This window comes from Coregonus lavaretus (assembly GCF_964263955.1).
Source record: "Coregonus lavaretus genome assembly, chromosome: 3".
NCBI lineage: Eukaryota > Metazoa > Chordata > Actinopteri > Salmoniformes > Salmonidae > Coregonus > Coregonus lavaretus.
Window position 1 is genome coordinate 43,342,545 of NC_139990.1, and position 18,179 is coordinate 43,360,723.

Consider the following 18,179-nt stretch of genomic DNA (forward strand, 5'->3'; position numbering starts at 1 on the left):
CAAATGGCCAACCAGTTGCATTTATTTTACTTGTGCATGCTGCAACAACTGAGGAATGTATTTTTTCCACACACGTGACCCACATGCTGCAGCTGTGACACGTGACGTTTTCTTGTTTTTCATAGTGGAAGTCAAATGGCTTTCTGAGAGAGAGAATGATGTCAGTGGGCTTCTGAGAGAGCCAAGGGTGACAAAATATATGACATCAGACAGTGGAAGAGCTCCAGCTCCTCCTTGGTGCCAATCACTCTGTGTAGCTAAAGGACCAAGTCAGCGTCCCAAATGACACTCTATTCCCTATAGTGCAATACATTTGATCAGCGCCCTATGGACCCGGTAAGAAAGTAGTGCACTATATAGGAATAGGGTGCTATTTGAGACGCAACCTAAATCCCCCCTGCAGGATAAATATATAATGATGAGCCCTCCAACCTCTCTATTAACCCCCAGGGAAGGAGAAGTATACGGGGTTCCTCTTAGTGAAAGTAATGCCCAACACAACGTCTTACTCCCCCACCATGTCAAATAATCTCCTTAAAAAAGGAGGCTCATAGATTACAATTGCTAATTGAGTTGAAGGAATCTTAGAGGAGAGACGGGGGTTCTTTGTCTAAATCTAGAAGGCTCACGGCCCTCTACTACAGCTCTTAATTCCACTGTTGTAAACATTATATTACAGCTCTTAGTTCCACTGTTGTAAACATTATATTACAGCTCTTAATTCCACTGTTGTGAACATTCTATTACTGCTCTTAATTCCACTGTTGTAAACATTCTATTACAGCTCTTAATTCCACTGTTGTAAACATTATATTACAGCTCTTAATTCCACTGTTGTAAACATTCTATTACTGCTCTTAATTCGACTGTTGTAAACATTCTATTACAGCTCTTAATTCCACTGTTGTAAACATTCTATTACTGCTCTTAATTCCACTGTTGTAAACATTCTATTACTGCTCTTAATTCCACTGTTGTAAACATTCCATTACAGCTCTTAATTCCACTGTTGTAAACATTCCATTACAGCTCTTAATTCCACTGTTGTAAACATTCCATTACAGCTCTTAATTCCACTGTTGTAAACATTCCATTACAGCTTTTAATTCCACTGTTGTAAACATTCTATTACAGCTCTTAATTCCACTGTAGTAAACATTATATTACAGCTCTTAATTCCACTGTAGTAAACATTATATTCCAGCTCTTAATTCTACTGTTGTAAACATTCTATTACTGCTCTTAATTCTACTGTTGTAAACATTCTATTACTGCTCTTAATTCGACTGTTGTAAACATGCTATTACTGCTCTTAATTCCACTGTTGTAAACATGCTATTACTGCTCTTAATTCCACTGTTGTAAACATTATATTACAGCTCTTAATTCCACTGTTGTGAACATTATATTACTGCTCTTAATTCGACTGTTGTAAACATTCTATTACAGCTCTTAATTCCACTGTTGTAAACATTCTATTACAGCTCTTAATTCCACTGTTGTAAACATTATATTACTGCTCTTAATTCGACTGTTGTAAACATTCTATTACAGCTCTTAATTCCACTGTTGTAAACATTCTATTACTGCTCTTAATTCCACTGTTGTAAACATTCTATTACTGCTCTTAATTCCACTGTTGTAAACATTCCATTACAGCTCTTAATTCCACTGTTGTAAACATTCCATTACAGCTCTTAATTCCACTGTTGTAAACATTCCATTACAGCTCTTAATTCCACTGTTGTAAACATTCCATTACAGCTCTTAATTCCACTGTTGTAAACATTCTATTACAGCTCTTAATTCCACTGTAGTAAACATTCTATTACAGCTCTTAATTCCACTGTAGTAAACATTCTATTACAGCTCTTAATTCCACTGTTGTAAACATGCTATTACTGCTCTTAATTCCACTGTTGTAAACATTATATTACAGCTCTTAATTCCACTGTTGTGAACATTATATTACTGCTCTTAATTCCACTGTTGTAAACATTCTATTACAGCTCTTAATTCCACTGTTGTAAACATTCTATTACTGCTCTTAATTCCACTGTTGTAAACATTCTATTACTGCTCTTAATTCCACTGTTGTAAACATTCCATTACAGCTCTTAATTCCACTGTTGTAAACATTCCATTACAGCTCTTAATTCCACTGTTGTAAACATTCCATTACAGCTCTTAATTCCACTGTTGTAAACATTCCATTACAGCTCTTAATTCCACTGTAGTAAACATTCTATTACAGCTCTTAATTCCACTGTAGTAAACATTATATTCCAGCTCTTAATTCTACTGTTGTAAACATTCTATTACTGCTCTTAATTCTACTGTTGTAAACATTCTATTACTGCTCTTAATTCGACTGTTGTAAACATGCTATTACTGCTCTTAATTCCACTGTTGTAAACATGCTATTACTGCTCTTAATTCCACTGTTGTAAACATTATATTACTGCTCTTAATTCCACTGTTGTAAACATTCCATTACAGCTCTTAATTCCACTGTTGTAAACATTATATTACAGCTCTTAATTCCACTGTTGTAAACATTCTGTTACAGCTATTAATTCCACTGTTGTAAACATTATATTACAGCTCTTAATTCCACTGTTGTGAACATTCTATTACTGCTCTTAATTCCACTGTTGTAAACATTATATTACAGCTCTTAATTCCACTGTTGTAAACATTCTATTACAGCTCTTAATTCTACTGTTGTAAACATTATATTACTGCTCTTAATTCGACTGTTGTAAACATTCTATTACAGCTCTTAATTCCACTGTTGTAAACATTCTATTACTGCTCTTAATTCCACTGTTGTAAACATTATATTACAGCTCTTAATTCCACTGTTGTAAACATTCTGTTACAGCTATTAATTCTACTGTTGTAAACATTCTATTACTGCTCTTAATTCCACTGTTGTAAACATTCCATTACAGCTCTTAATTCCACTGTTGTAAACATTCCATTACAGCTCTTAATTCCACTGTTGTAAACATTCCATTACAGCTCTTAATTCCACTGTTGTAAACATTCCATTACAGCTCTTAATTCCACTGTAGTAAACATTCTATTACAGCTCTTAATTCCACTGTAGTAAACATTATATTCCAGCTCTTAATTCTACTGTTGTAAACATTCTATTACTGCTCTTAATTCTACTGTTGTAAACATTCTATTACTGCTCTTAATTCGACTGTTGTAAACATGCTATTACTGCTCTTAATTCCACTGTTGTAAACATGCTATTACTGCTCTTAATTCCACTGTTGTAAACATTATATTACTGCTCTTAATTCCACTGTTGTAAACATTCCATTACAGCTCTTAATTCCACTGTTGTAAACATTATATTACAGCTCTTAATTCCACTGTTGTAAACATTCTGTTACAGCTATTAATTCCACTGTTGTAAACATTATATTACAGCTCTTAATTCCACTGTTGTGAACATTCTATTACTGCTCTTAATTCCACTGTTGTAAACATTCTATTACAGCTCTTAATTCCACTGTTGTAAACATTCTATTACAGCTCTTAATTCTACTGTTGTAAACATTATATTACTGCTCTTAATTCGACTGTTGTAAACATTCTATTACAGCTCTTAATTCCACTGTTGTAAACATTCTATTACTGCTCTTAATTCCACTGTTGTAAACATTATATTACAGCTCTTAATTCCACTGTTGTAAACATTCTGTTACAGCTATTAATTCCACTGTTGTAAACATTCTATTACTGCTCTTAATTCCACTGTTGTAAACATTCTACTACTGCTCTTAATTCCACTGTTGTAAACATTATATTACTGCTCTTAATTCCACTGTTCTAAACACTCTCCAAGTCATGAGTCACCACTATAAACAGGAACCAAGATCAAACGTTCAGAGAAATCTAATGATATTTAATACCAAGCTATGTTAGGGTGGTTTCAGAGGGCACAGCACTAGTTAAGGCAAACAGTGGTGACATTCTGTAAAGCCTAGTGAATTCAGTCATATTCCCTCAACTGATAGAGACTTGTGAAGAGTAAAACAAGTTCAGAGACCCCTACAGTGCATTATATTCCTAGATATTTGAACATTTCTGTAGAAATGCCAATGATAAAGGCATAAAGGTTTGCACTCCTTTTTTTTATTTTCTCGAAGATCTATGGCTAAATCGAGTGCGCCTACTGCACTGGCCAATCGGATAGCTCAAATCGCCGTGCCTACCTACAGCTTCCACGACCCTGGCCACAGCAAAGTTTGATACTAGCCTACGTGAGATTTCATAACTTTTAAAACCATGACCAGAGAGAGACTGCCAAAGAATACAGCAAAGACTGAGTTCATGTCCAAGCTTTATTCAGCACCGTCAACACTGTTTTTATTTATCACTATTACAAAACATAAAATGTGTTTCTCTCTACTTCCACACTCGCTGCAGCTGCAATGAATGAGTAGCCACGTGTATCGATACTTAGCCCTGTGTTTTTATTATTATTAGCAGCTCATCTATTTTAATATCGAGGAGTATTTCACTTTCTCTGGTCATAGGAACAACATGAATTTGTGCCTGAGGCAGATGCGGTGCAACTCGAGTTTCTCCATCAGTTGGAAGACTGTCCCCTCTCACTGGTCAGTCTCACCGGAGGAAGGAGAGAGCAGGGACTGTGAGAGGCGGACCCTCTGCTGCTCTCTCCTTCCCTCTGCTGAGACTAATGCCGTGTTCAAAACAACTGGGAACTTGGAAATGTCTGACTTCCGACTTCAGTACGTTGAAGGCAACTGGGAACTCAAAAAAATAAAAAGATCCAACTGGGGAAAATCGTTTTGAACGGTCATCCAACTCGGAAACTCTGGCATCTTTCTAGAGCTCCGACTTACCGACCTGAAGTTCACGGACGTCATTATTTGACCTCGTTTTTTTCCCCAAGTTCCCAGTTGTCTTGAAAGCAGCATGACCATCAGATGCACCATCAGTCCAGTAACATAAAAAAGCAAATGATTTGCTAATTATTTCAATTTATCCTCAGCTGTGCCTCACAAGTGCTACACCAACTGATCTGTTTTGTTATCAAAGTTCGAGTTCTGAAATATAATATGGTCTGAGAATAACAATCCTGGCAGGCCAGGCATATAGCCAATATGCTGTGATAATGTATTAGGCCTACTGCACAAACCTCATTCCTACACAACTGTTTTTATTAGGTTAATGTTAACTTTGACTGCGGTTTTGACCACTGTTCTAAAGAGTCTGAGCCATAGACTTAAAGCTATTATATTAGCTATGATCTGAGAGGTGGCGGCAGAGCACTGGCCCCAGCCTCAGCTGTCATGTTAGGTTTATGTATACTACTCATCTCATCTACACCCTGTGGGCTGTCATGTTAGGTTACTGTGGGCTGTCAGGTTTGGTAACTGTGGGCTGTCAGGTTAGGTTACGTATGAAAATGTATGCACTCACTAACTGTAAGTCGCTCTGGATAAGAGCGTCTGCTAAATGACTCAAATGTAAATGTAAAATGTTACTGTGGGCTGTCATGTTAGGTAACTGTGGGCTGTCAGGCTAGGTAACTGTGGGCTGTCATGTTAGGTAACTGTGGGCTGTCAGGTTAGGTAACTGTGGGCTGTCAGGTTAGGTAACTGTGGGCTGTCAGGTTGGGTTAGGTAACTGTGGGCTGTCAGGTTAGGCTAGGTTACTGTGGGCTGTCAGGTTAGGCTAGGTTACTGTGGGCTGTCCGGTTAGGCTAGGTTACTGTGGGCTGTCCGGTTAGGCTAGGTTACTGTGGGCTGTCAGGTTAGGCTAGGTTACTGTGGGCTGTCAGGTTAGGCTAGGTTACTGTGGGCTGTCAGGTTAGGTTAGGTTACTGTGGGCTGTCAGGCTAGGTTACTGTGGGCTGTCAAGCTAGGTTAATGTGGGCTGTCAGGCTAGGTTGCTGTGGGCTGTCAGGTTAGGTTCCTGTGGGCTGTCATGTTAGGTTCCTGTGGGCTGTCATGTTAGGTTACCGTGGGCTGTCAGGTTAGGTTACCGTGGGCTGTCAGGTTACGTTACGTTACGTTACTGTGGGCTGTCAGGTTAACTTACCGTGGGCTGTCAGGTTACGTTACGTTACTGTGGGCTGTCAGGTTAGGCTACTATGGGCTGTTAGGCTAGGTTACTGTGGGCTGTCAGGTTACGTTACGCTACTGTGGGCTGTCAGGTTAGGCTACTATGGGCTGTCATGTTAGGTTACTGTGGGCTGTCAGGTCAGGTTACTGTGTGCTGTCATGTTAGGTTACTGTGTGCTGTCATGTTAGGTTACTGTGGGCTGTCATGTTAGGTTACTGTGGGCTGTCATGTTAGGTTACTGTGGGCTGTCATGTTAGGTTACTGTGGGCTGTCATGTTAGGTTACCCTGGCACACACACACACACCGACACAAACACACCAGTAAACTTGCTGGTCAGGTGTGGGCAGCCTACTCCTCAGATGTGACAGTATAATGACAGACAACCGTGTTTGGAACAATGATCCATCTCCTCTAAAGCCATTTTTACATCATGGACCTTTTTCTGAGTCTCTGTATGACGATCTATGATGCTGTATGATGCTCTATGGCGCTCTATGATGCTCTATGGCGCTCTATGATGCTGTATAGATGCAGTAAAGGAGTCAATAGATTGGCGGACATTCAACAAACCTGATCTAACAAAGTGGATATTCATCAAATCCGTCATGATTAATGTATTGTAACAGGCCCACATTGTGCTAACTTAAGTCCGATTTGGATATATTTGGCTGTTTTCGCTGCTTAACATGTAGAAGTTGTCCCTATTCAGGTTTAGAAGAAGTGGCTGCTAAATGCTGTATAAACTGGTTAGCATAGCTAGCATACAGAAATCGGTGGTGGTAGTCAAATTCATTTTTAACTGTAATGCAGTTGATTGGTAACAATGGCATGAACATGTGTTGGGATTGACATCCATACAAACATTATACTAGTTAGTTTTTATTGTGTTAATATTTCCTTTTTTATTTAGCAAATATTTGTCTTAATTTTTAACTCTGCGTTGTTGGGAATGGGCTCGTAAGTAAGCATTTCACTGTAAAATCTACACCTATTGGGAATGGGCTCGTAAGTAAGCATTTCACTGTAAAGTCTACAGTCGCGGTCAAAAGTTTTGAGAATGACAAAAGTATTGGTCTTCACAAAGTTTCCTGCTTCAGTGTTTTTAGATATTTTTGTCAGATGTTACTATGGTATACTGAAGTATAATTACAAGCATTCCATAAGTGTCAAAGGCTTTTACTGACAATTACATTAAGTTTATGCAAAGAGTCAATATTTGCAGTGTTGACCCTTATTTTTCAAGACCTCTGCAATCCGCCCTGGCATGCTGTCAATTAACTTCTGGGCCACATCCTGACTGATGGCAGCCCATTCTTGCATAATCAATGCTTGGAGTTTGTCAGAATTTGTGGGTTTTTGTTTGTCCACCCGCCTCTTGAGGATTGACCACAAGTTCTCAAATGGGATTAAGGTCTGGGGAGTTTCCTGGCCATGGACCCAAAATGTCGATGTTTTGTTCCCCCGAGCCACTTGTTATCACTTTTGCCTTATTGCAAGGTGCTCCATCATGCTGGAAAAGGCATTGTTCATCACCAAACTGTTCTTGGATGGTTGGGAGAAGTTGCTCTCGGAGGATGTGTTGGTACCATTCTTTATTCATGGCTGTGTTCTTAGGCAAAATTGTAAGTGAGTCCACTCCCTTGGCTGAGAAGCAACCCCACACATGAATGGTCTCAGGATGCTTTACTGTTGGCATGACACAGGACTGATGGTAGCGCTCACCTTGTCTTTTCCGGACAAGCTTTTTTCCGGATGCCCCAAACAATAGGAAAGGGGATTCATCAGAGAAAATGACTTTACCCCAGTCCTCAGCAGTCCAAACCCTGTACCTTTTGCAGAATATCAGTCTGTCCCTGATGTTTTTCCTGGAGAGAAGTGGCTTCCTCGCTGCCCTTCTTGACACCAGGCCATCCTCCAAAAGTATTCGCCTCACTGTGCGTGCAGATGCACTCACACCTGCCTGCTGCCATTCCTGAGCAAGCACTGCACTGGTGGTGCCCCGATCCCGCAGCTGAATCAACTTTAGGAGATGGTCCTGGTGCTTGCTGGACTTTCTTGGGCGCCCTGAAGCCTTCTTCACAACAATTGAACCTCTCTCCTTGAAGTTCTTGATGATCCAATAAATGGTTGATTTAGGTGCAATCTTACTAGCAGCAATATCCTTGCCTGTGAAGCCCTTTTTGTGCAAAGCAATGATGACGGCACGTGTTTCCTTGCAGGTAACCATGGTTAACAGAGGAAGAACAATGATTTCAAGCACCACCCTCTTTTAAAGCTTCCAGTCTGTTATTCTAACTCAATCAGCATGAAAGAGTGATCTCCAGCCTTGTCCTCGTCAACACTCTCACCTGTGTTAACGAGAGAATCACTGACACTATGTCAGCTGGTCCTTTTGTGGCAGGGCTGAAATGCAGTGATTAAGTGATTTTTCACGGCAAAGAGGGACTTTAAAATTCATTGCAATTCATCTGATCACTCTTCATAACATTCTGGAGTATATGCAAATTGCCATCATAAAAACTGAGGCAGCAGACTTTGTGAAAATTAATATGTGTCATTCTCAACTTTTGACCACGACTGTACACCTGTTGGGAATGGGCTTGTAAGTAAGCATTTCACTGTAAAGTCTACACCTGTTGTATTCGGCGCATGTGACCAATAAAAAAATGATTTGATTTATACTCAGATTTTTACCTCAACATACTGTGTAATACACAAACAATAGCCTAAATGCTAATTTTGCTGGGGGCAATGAGGAGACTTGGGATCTTTCCCTACGGCCTTTTCCCCCACTCGTTTCCATGGCAATTCCATGGTTGAGTTAAATTGACCCATTCACCGCATCTATGATGCTCTATGATTTACTGCCGTCTCTCCTCCTGTCTCTCTGGAGGGCCGATAACCTCCTGATAGGCCTGACCAGACGTGGTACTCACAGCTAATCCAATCAGAGCTGTTCAGATAGCACTGCTTACCCTCAGTAAGCCATTGATCTCTGGAATAGCAGCCATAGTGTGCATCCCAAATGTTACCCTATATAGTGCACTACTTTTTGACCAGAGCCCTGGTCAAAAGTAGTGCACTATATAGGGAATAGGGTACCATTTGTGATGCAGACATACTGCCGGTCTTACTCTAAATCACTGCCTCTTTACTATGATGGTTAAGAGCTAGAGAAATCAATACCCTCTGGAGGGAGCGCCAAAGTAAGGAGTGAATAGAACGACACTAAGACATTTCCGTGCTTCTCCAGTGCTGCATTTTTACCCACACCGAGTGAATTACATGCTGACCACACCGCCCGCGTCGCGTACGCGAGCGTTGCAAAATAAATTTACACATACAGTACCAGTCAAAAGTTTGGACACACCTACTCATTCAAGGGTTTTTCTTTATTTTTACTATTTTCTACATTGTAGAATAATAGTGAAGACATCAAAACTATTAAATAACACATATGGAATCATGTAGTAACCAAAAAAGTGTTAAACAAATAAAAATATATTTTATATTTGAGATTCTTCAAAGTAGCCACCCTTTGCCTTGATGATAGCTTTGCACACTCTTGGCATTCTCTCAACCAGCTTCACCTGGAATGCTTTTCCAACAGTCTTGAAGGAGTTCCCACATATAATGGGCACTTGTTGGCTGCTTTTCCTTCACTCTGCAGTCAGACTCTTCCCAAACCATCTCAATTGGGTTGAGGTCGGGGGATTGTGGAGGCCAGGTCATCTGATGGAGCACCCCATCACTCTCCTTCTTGGTCAAATAGCCCTTACACAGTTGGAGGTGTGTTGGGTCATTGTCCTGTTGAAAAACAAATGATAGTCCCACTAAGCCCAAACCAGACGGGATGGCATATCGCTGCAGAATGTTGTGGTAGCCATGCTGGTTAAGTGTGCCTTGAATTCTAAATAAATCACAGACAGTGTCACCAGCAAAGCACCTCCACACCATCACACCTTCTCCTCCATAATTCACAGTGGGAACCACACATGCGGATCATCCTTTCAACTACTCCGCGTCTCACAAAGACACGGCGGTTGTAACCAAATATCTCAAATTTGGGCTCATCAGACCAATGGACAGATTTCCACCGGTCTAATGTCCATTGCTCGTGTTTCTTGGCCCAAGCAAGTCTCTTCTTCTTATTGGTGTCCTTTAGTAGTGGTTTCTTTGCAACAATTCGACCATGAAGGCCTGATTCACGCAGTCTCCTCTGAACAGTTGATGTTGAGATGTGTCTGTTACTTGAACTCTGTGAAGCATTTATTTGGCCTGCAATTTCTGAGGCTGGTAACTCTAATGAACTTATCCTCTGCAGCAGAGGTAGCTCTGGAGTCTTCCTTTCCTGTGGCGGTCCTCATGAGAGCCAATTTCAGACAGGTGTCTTCTCGCTCTCTACAGAGCCTATCTCTGCCCTTCAAATCACCCATAGCAACATGGCAAGTCGGCAACTTGCCCGGAGCAGTGGAACACACCGTTCACAGTCCATTGAGCACCAGAGCCGATACCCCGGACCGTCTATGCCTGCGTGGGGGCATTCTAATTAGATTATATGTGGCATATCAGCGCTACATGTTATGTAAGAACGTTGTTGCACATTTCTGACCAGTAATATGTATAAGGGAATCATCTTGTTCAGCTGTGTATTATGTTGCAGTATTTAATAGTGAAGTAACTGGTAAATCACTGCATTTATAGAGGAGTAATTCACTGGTAGAATTGCTCCTGTTACCTACTGTCAATGTTCTATTTACTACATGTCACTAACACTTAGATCCATCCCATCCCTTCCCTTCAATTCAACCTGACCTTTTCTGTTTACTGACAATAGAGTGAAACTGTTGGGGGCAATAAGGAGCGTAACAGCATGGGTTTATCATATGACTGAGTCTCTCTCATCCCCCCCACACACCCCCACATATCAGGAACCTGGGTTACAGTAAGTAAAGTCCTACTGAAAGAATACCGTGGCAGTAGCACAGTTCATCAACATCAAAGCATCACCAAATAGACATTCCACTTTAAACATGAGGAGAATAACTAATACAGAGACACAGAAAGACAGAGACTGAAACATAAAGAATAACTAATACAGAGACACAGAAAGACAGAGTGAGACAGAGGGAGAGAGATAGAGACAGAGACAGAGAGATAGAGACAGAGAGAGAGAGTTAGAGACAGAGACAGAGAGATAGACAGAGACAGAGAGATAGAGACAGAGAGATAGAGACAGAGACAGAGAGATAGAGACAGAGACAGAGAGATAGAGACAGAGACAGAGACAGAGAGATAGAGACAGAGACAGAGAGATAGAGACAGAGACAGAGAGATAGAGACAGAGAGAGAGATAGAGACAGAGAGATAGAGACAGAGACAGAGAGAGATAGAGACAGAGAGAGAGATAGAGACAGAGAGAGAGAGTTAGAGACAGAGACAGAGAGACAGAGACAGAGAGATAGAGACAGAGACAGAGAGATAGAGACAGAGAGAGAGAGTTAGAGACAGAGACAGAGAGAGAGAGACAGAGACAGAGAGATAGAGACAGAGAGAGAGAGATAGAGACAGAGTCAGAGAGATAGAGACAGAGTCAGAGAGATAGAGACAGAGACAGAGAGAGATAGAGACAGAGAGAGAGAGATAGAGACAGAGAGAGAGAGATAGAGACAGAGAGAGAGAAAGCGTTGTGACCTACAGGAGTTCCTGGAGCTGTTCCCTGGAGAGGACATGACTGGTGTCCTGGTGATCGTGACGACCCAGGCCAGCCCAGACACGACCGGAGAGATAGACCAGACGCTCAGCTATGTTACGGCTACACCACCACCGCTACAGCTAACCCCCCATTCTGCACCGGCAGTGGTTCCACACTACCTCGCTCGGACGGATAATGCTTCTGTGCTTCCAAACACACACACACTCCGACACACACTGCGATGCTGTGAGGGAGCGTGTGCAGTACTGTGTGTGCAGGCTGAGGAGACTGCTGTAGTGGTGGGTAGAGAGGAGGGGAGGGCTTCCTGGGAGTGAACCACTCACTACTCACAAGAGGGGGAGGGGCTTCTAATAAGTAGACAGTGGGAAACCTAGGCTGCGTCATAAATGGCACCCTATTCCGTACATAGTGCACTGCTTTTGGAAGTAGTGCACTAAATAGGGAATAGGGTGCCATTTGGGACGCAAGTATTCAGGGAAACCTGACAATTACTGTACAGTGAGGGAAAAAAGTATTTGATCCCCTGCTGATTTTGTACGTTTGCCCACTGACAAAGACATGATCAGTCTATAATTTTAATGGTAGGTTTATTTGAACAGTGAGAGACAGAATAACAACAAAAAAATACGAAAAAAGTAATTAACAAAAAAAGAAATACGCATGTCAAAAATGTTATAAATTGATTTGCATTTTAATGAAGGAAATAAGTATTTGACCCCCTCTCAATCAGAAATATTTCTGGCTCCCAGGTGTCTTTTATACAGGTAACGAGCTGAGATTAGTATCACACTAGTAAAGTGGTTATTGAATTGGTCATTAATTATTCATTATAGACACTGGACAGGACTAAGCTTCTAGCGTCAAACTCTTTTCTTGACACATCACTGTCAGGCAGGCATTTACAGTCAGGCTGAGCCATCTCTCCTCCCTGACTCTCACTGTGCCTGCCTCCCAAATGGCACCCTAGTCCCTATTCAGTGCACAACCAGGACCCTGGTCAAAAGTAGTGCACTATATAGAGAATAGGGTGGCATTTGGGACGCACACTGGGAGCCCATAATCTGCCTCCAACAGGAGAATCTCATCATGTTTGATTAGACGAGTCACAACTAGCTACTCTGTGAAATACTGCATATACACTACCGGTCAAAAGTTTTAGAACACCTACTCATTCAAGGGTTTTTCTTTCTTTTTTACTATTTTCTACATTGTATAATAAAAGTGAAGACATCAAAACTATGAAATAACACATATGGAATCATGTAGTAACCAAAAAAACGGTTAAACCAGTCAAAATATATTTGAGATTTTTCAAATAGCCACCCTTTGCCTTGTTGACAGCTTTGCACACTCTTGGCATTCTCTCAACCAGCTTCATGAGGTAGTCACCTGGAATGCATTTCAATTAACAGGTGTGCCTTCTTAAAAGTTAATTTGTGGAATTTCTTTCCTTCTTAATGCGTTTGAGCCAATCAGTTGTGTTGTGACAAGGTAGGGGGGGTATACAGAAGATAGCCCTATTTAGTAAAAGACCAAGTCCATATTATGGCAAGAACAGCTCAAATAAGCAAAGAGAAATGACAGTCTATCATTACTTTAAGACATGAAGGTCAGTCAATACGGAACATTTCAAGAACTTTGAAAGTTTCTTTAAGTGCAGTCGCAAAAATCATCAAGCGTTATGAAACTGCCTCTCATGAGGACCGCCACAGGAATGGAAGACACAGCGTTACCTCTGCTGCAGAGGATAAGTTCATTAGCGTTACCAGCCTCAGAAATTGCATCCCAAATAAATGCTTCACAGAGTACAAGCAACAGACAAATTTCAACATCAACTGTTCAGAATTGCTGCAAAGAAACCACTACTAAAGGACACCAATAAGAAGAAGAGACCTGCTTGGGCCAAGAAACATGAGCAATGGACATTAGACCGGTGGAAATCTGTCCTTTGGTCTGGAGTCCAAATTGGAGAGTTTTGATTCCAACCGCCGTGTCTTTGTGAGACGCGGTGTGGGTGAACGGATGATCTCTGCATGTGTATTTCCCACCGTAAAGCATGGAGGAGGTGGTGTTATGGTGTGGGGCTGCTTTGCTGGTGACACTGTCTGTGAATTATTTAGAATTCAAGGCACACTTAACCAGCATGGCTACCACAGCATTCTGCAGCGATACACCATCCCATCTGGTTTGCGCTTAGTGGGACTATCATTTGTTTTTCAACAAGACAATGACACATCACACCTCCAGGCTGTGTAAGGGCTATTTTACCAAGAAGGAGAGTGATGGAGTGCTGCATCAGATGACCTGGCCTCCACAATCTCCCGACCTCAAACAAATTGAGATGGTTTGGGATGAGTCGACCGCAGAGTGAAGGAAAAGCAGCCAACAATTGCTCAGCATATGTGGGAACTCCTTCAAGACTGTTGGAAAAGCATTCCAGGTTAAGCTAGTTGAGAGAATGCCAAGAGTGTGCAAAGTTGTCATCAAGGCAAAGGGTGGCTATTTGAAGAATCTCAAATATAAAATATATTTTTATTTGTTTAACACTTTTTTGGTTACTACATGATTCCATATGAGTTATTTCATCATTTTGATGTCTTCACTATTATTCTACAATGTAGAAAATAGCAAAAATAAAGAAAAACCCTTGAACGAGTAGGTGTTCTAAAACTTCTGACCGGTAGTGTAGCTGTGAAACATCTTTATTCCCTGGGGTTTCACATTAAAATGTCATTAAACTAATGAGCATGCACATCAAATATGTTGAGATGTTTAGCAAACCACAGTGATGATGACATTCTCTTTGAAGTCTGCCAGACGGCGTCCCAGTCCAGAACGAGTCACAACGCCTCCACACTCAAAACCGCTAGAAATTTTGAGTTCTGTATTGAATTGATCTGCATCCCATTTTGCTAGAGTGAAAGGCCCTTTTAGTTTAGAGGGGATCTTACTAACTGTATAGTATAATGTTATGTTTAGAGGGGATCTTACTGACTGTATAGAATAATGTTATGTTTAGAGGGGATCTTACTGACTGTATAGAATAATGTTATGTTTAGAGGGGATCTTACTGACTGTATAGAATAATGTTATGTTTAGAGGGGATCTTACTGACTGTATAGAATAATGTTATGTTTAGAGGGGATCTTACTGACTGTACAGAATAATGCTATGTTTAGAGGGGATCTTACTGACTGTACAGAATATTGTTATGTTTAGAGGGGATCTTACTGACTGTATAGAATAATGCTATGTTTAGAGGGGATCTTACTGACTGTATAGAATAATGTTATGTTTAGAGGGGATCTTACTGACTGTATAGAATAATGCTATGTTTAGAGGGGATCTTACTGACTGTATAGAATAATGCTATGTTTAGAGGGGATCTTACTGACTGTATAGAATAATGCTATGTTTAGAGGGGATCTTACTGACTGTATAGAATAATGTTATGTTTAGAGGGGATCTTACCTTTGAGAGACTCCAGCTCTTTCCTGTGAAAGAAAATAGGAACAACGGTTAGAAGCAGTCTTTTCACTAGTGTCACTGACTCTCTGTGCCAGTTCAGAGTCTTCATAGCTTATTCCTTTACTGTCTATGAAGACAAACTGCAGGACCAGAAATAACAATAAGACATTTAAATTGTAACATGCTTTTATTTTAATAACAACTGCTAAGTACTGCTACAGTGAGTCCATAATTACATGATGCTCATTCTAAAGCTTCATCAAATCAAATTTTATTGGTCACATGCGCCAAATACAACAGGTGCAGACATCACAGTGAAATGCTTACTTACTGCCCTTAACCATTTATTTTAAACGAAAAAAGTAAGAATAAAACAACAACAAAAAAAGTGTTGAGAAAAAAAAGAGCAGAAGTAAAATAAAGTGACAGTAGGGAGGCTATAATAATAATAATAATAATAATAATAATAATAAATAATAATAATATGCCATTTAGCAGACGCTTTTATCCAAAGCGACTTACAGTCATGCGTGCATACATTTTTTTTTTGTGTATGGGTGGGTACCGTTGCAGAGGCTATATATACAGGGGGGTACCGTTGCAGAGTCAATGTGCGGGGGCACCGGCTAGTTGAGGTAGTTGAGGTAATATGTACATGTGGGCAGAGCTAAAGTGACTATGCATAAATACTTAACAGAGTAGCAGCAGCGCAAAAAGGATGGGGTGGGGGGGCAGTGCAAATAGTCCGGGCAGCCATGATTAGCTGTTCAGGAGTCTTATGGCTTGGGGGTAGAAGCTGTTGAGAAGTCTTTTGGACCTAGACTTGGCACTCCGGTACCGCTTGCCGTGCGGTAGCAGAGAGAACAGTCTATGACTAGGGTGGCTGGAGTCTTTGACAATTTTGAGGGCCTTCCTCTGACACCGCCTGGTATAGAGGTCCTGGATGGCAGGAAGCTTTGCCCCAGTGATGTACTGGGCCGTACGCACTACCCTCTGTAGTGCCTTGCGGTCGGAGGCCAAGCAGTTGCCATACCAGGCGGTGATGCCTGGTATGATACAGCAGAGCTCAGCTCCCCTCTCTCTCTCTATACAGTCTATACCCACAGCTGAACAATAACCTCCCATCATCTCTCCTCTCTCTCTCTAAAGTATATACCCTCTCTCCAGCTCTCCTCTCCACCAGGTATATGTTCAGCCTAGCTCCTCTCTCTCCACCAGGTATATGTTCAGCCTAGCTCCTCTCTCTCCAGCTCTCCTCTCCACCAGGTATATGTTCAACCTAGCTCCTCTCTCTCCACCAGGTATATGTTCAGCCTAGCTCCTCTCTGTCCACCAGGTATATGTTCAGCCTAGCTCCTCTCTCTCCAGCTCTCCTCTCCACCAGGTATATGTTCAACCTAGCTCCTCTCTCTCCACCAGGTATATGTTCAGCCTAGCTCCTCTCTCTCCACCAGGTATATGTTCAGCCTAGCTCCTCTCTCTCCAGCTCTCCTCTCCACCAGGTATATGTTCAGCCTAGCTCCTCTCTCTCCACCAGGTATATGTTCAGCCTAGCTCCTCTCTCTCCACCAGGTATATGTTCAGCCTAGCTCCTCTCTCTCCACCAGGTATATGTTCAGCCTAGCTCCTCTCTCTCCACCAGGTATATGTTCAGCCTAGCTCCTCTCTCTCCACCAGGTATATGTTCAACCTAGCTCCTCTCTCTCCACCAGGTATATGTTCAACCTAGCTCCTCTCTCTCCAGCTCTCCCTTTGTTACAACTACTGTACACACTGTCCCATACACACAATCAGACTGTATGCAGGATATTCAGACTAATGTACTGTACTCTTTCCCCTCCACAAGTCTGCCCTACCACACATATTCATCACTCACCTACCCTACAGTCTCCTGGGGTGGTTCATCACTCAGCTACCCTGCAGTCTCCTGGGGCGGGCAGAGACTGGCCTCTTCACAGTTTAATTTCAAATGCTGCTGCCAGTTTGTGTTTGTGGAATCTATCTTGTTAATCACAAGTCAAACCACAGCCAGCCACAAAGCTGTCAGCTAAGGAATGTTGCTGTTGAACTAAATAGAGAGATCAACCATAAAACATTCTCTGACAACATCTAAAGCCTACGACTATCACAAATATAATATTAGTGTTGTTTTGCCTGAGGCGGTATGCTATGCTATGATACTGAGGAAACCATCTGGACTCAGCACAGTGGTGCATCAAGTGGTGAACCGCTTTTTATATCAGACAATCATTAAGGGATATAAAGTTGACGGATGGTTGTCAAATTAAGTGCAGTAGTAGCCAGGGAGAATTACAACAATTTACAATTGTGCATGTTATTATGTTGTAAAATCCTGAGGTTAGAGAGAACGGACCTCTTCTTCTTCTTGTAGTTCTCCAGCTGCAGGACCTGGTAGTGTCTGAAGCGCTGCTGCTCACACTGACCACACAGGTTCTCCAGGTACATCAGCCGGCTCTCCAGCTCCTCAAAGTCTGCCTCCAGGTGGGCTGTATGTGGCAGAGGAGGAGGGAACATGTTACATTTAGTCATTTTAGTCATCCAGAACGACTTACAGTAGCAATTATGGTTAAGTGCCTTGCTCAAGGGCACTTCGGCAGATTTTTCACCTAGTCTGCTCTGGGATTCAAACCAGCAACCTTTCGGTTACTGGCCAAACGCTTTTTACCGCTAGGCTACCTGACGGAACTGTTGTCATGACAACATCATTGTGAAGCTGTATCTCACTGTTGCGTCTGTCCAACGGCTGCTGGGACACTGTTGCGTCTGTCCAACTGCTGCTGGGACACTGTTGCGTCTGTCCAACTGCTGCTGGGAGACTGTTGCGTCTGTCCAACTGCTGCTGGGAGACTGTTGCGTCTGTCC

The 18,179-nt window shown here is 41.7% G+C and overlaps 1 protein-coding gene across 1 annotated transcript in view; it reads right to left on the bottom strand.

Annotated features, from left to right (window-relative positions):
* Positions 1-18,179, bottom strand: part of LOC311108912 (dysbindin-A-like) — a 33,253-nt gene that overhangs the window by 6,985 nt on the left and 8,089 nt on the right. Inside the window, exons 6-7 of the mRNA XM_084151699.1 lie at positions 17,671-17,803; positions 15,300-15,322 (exon numbers count right to left, since the gene is read on the bottom strand). Coding sequence (XP_084007825.1) covers positions 15,300-15,322; positions 17,671-17,803 — 156 coding nt within the window. The remainder of the gene's footprint in view (positions 1-15,299; positions 15,323-17,670; positions 17,804-18,179) is intronic.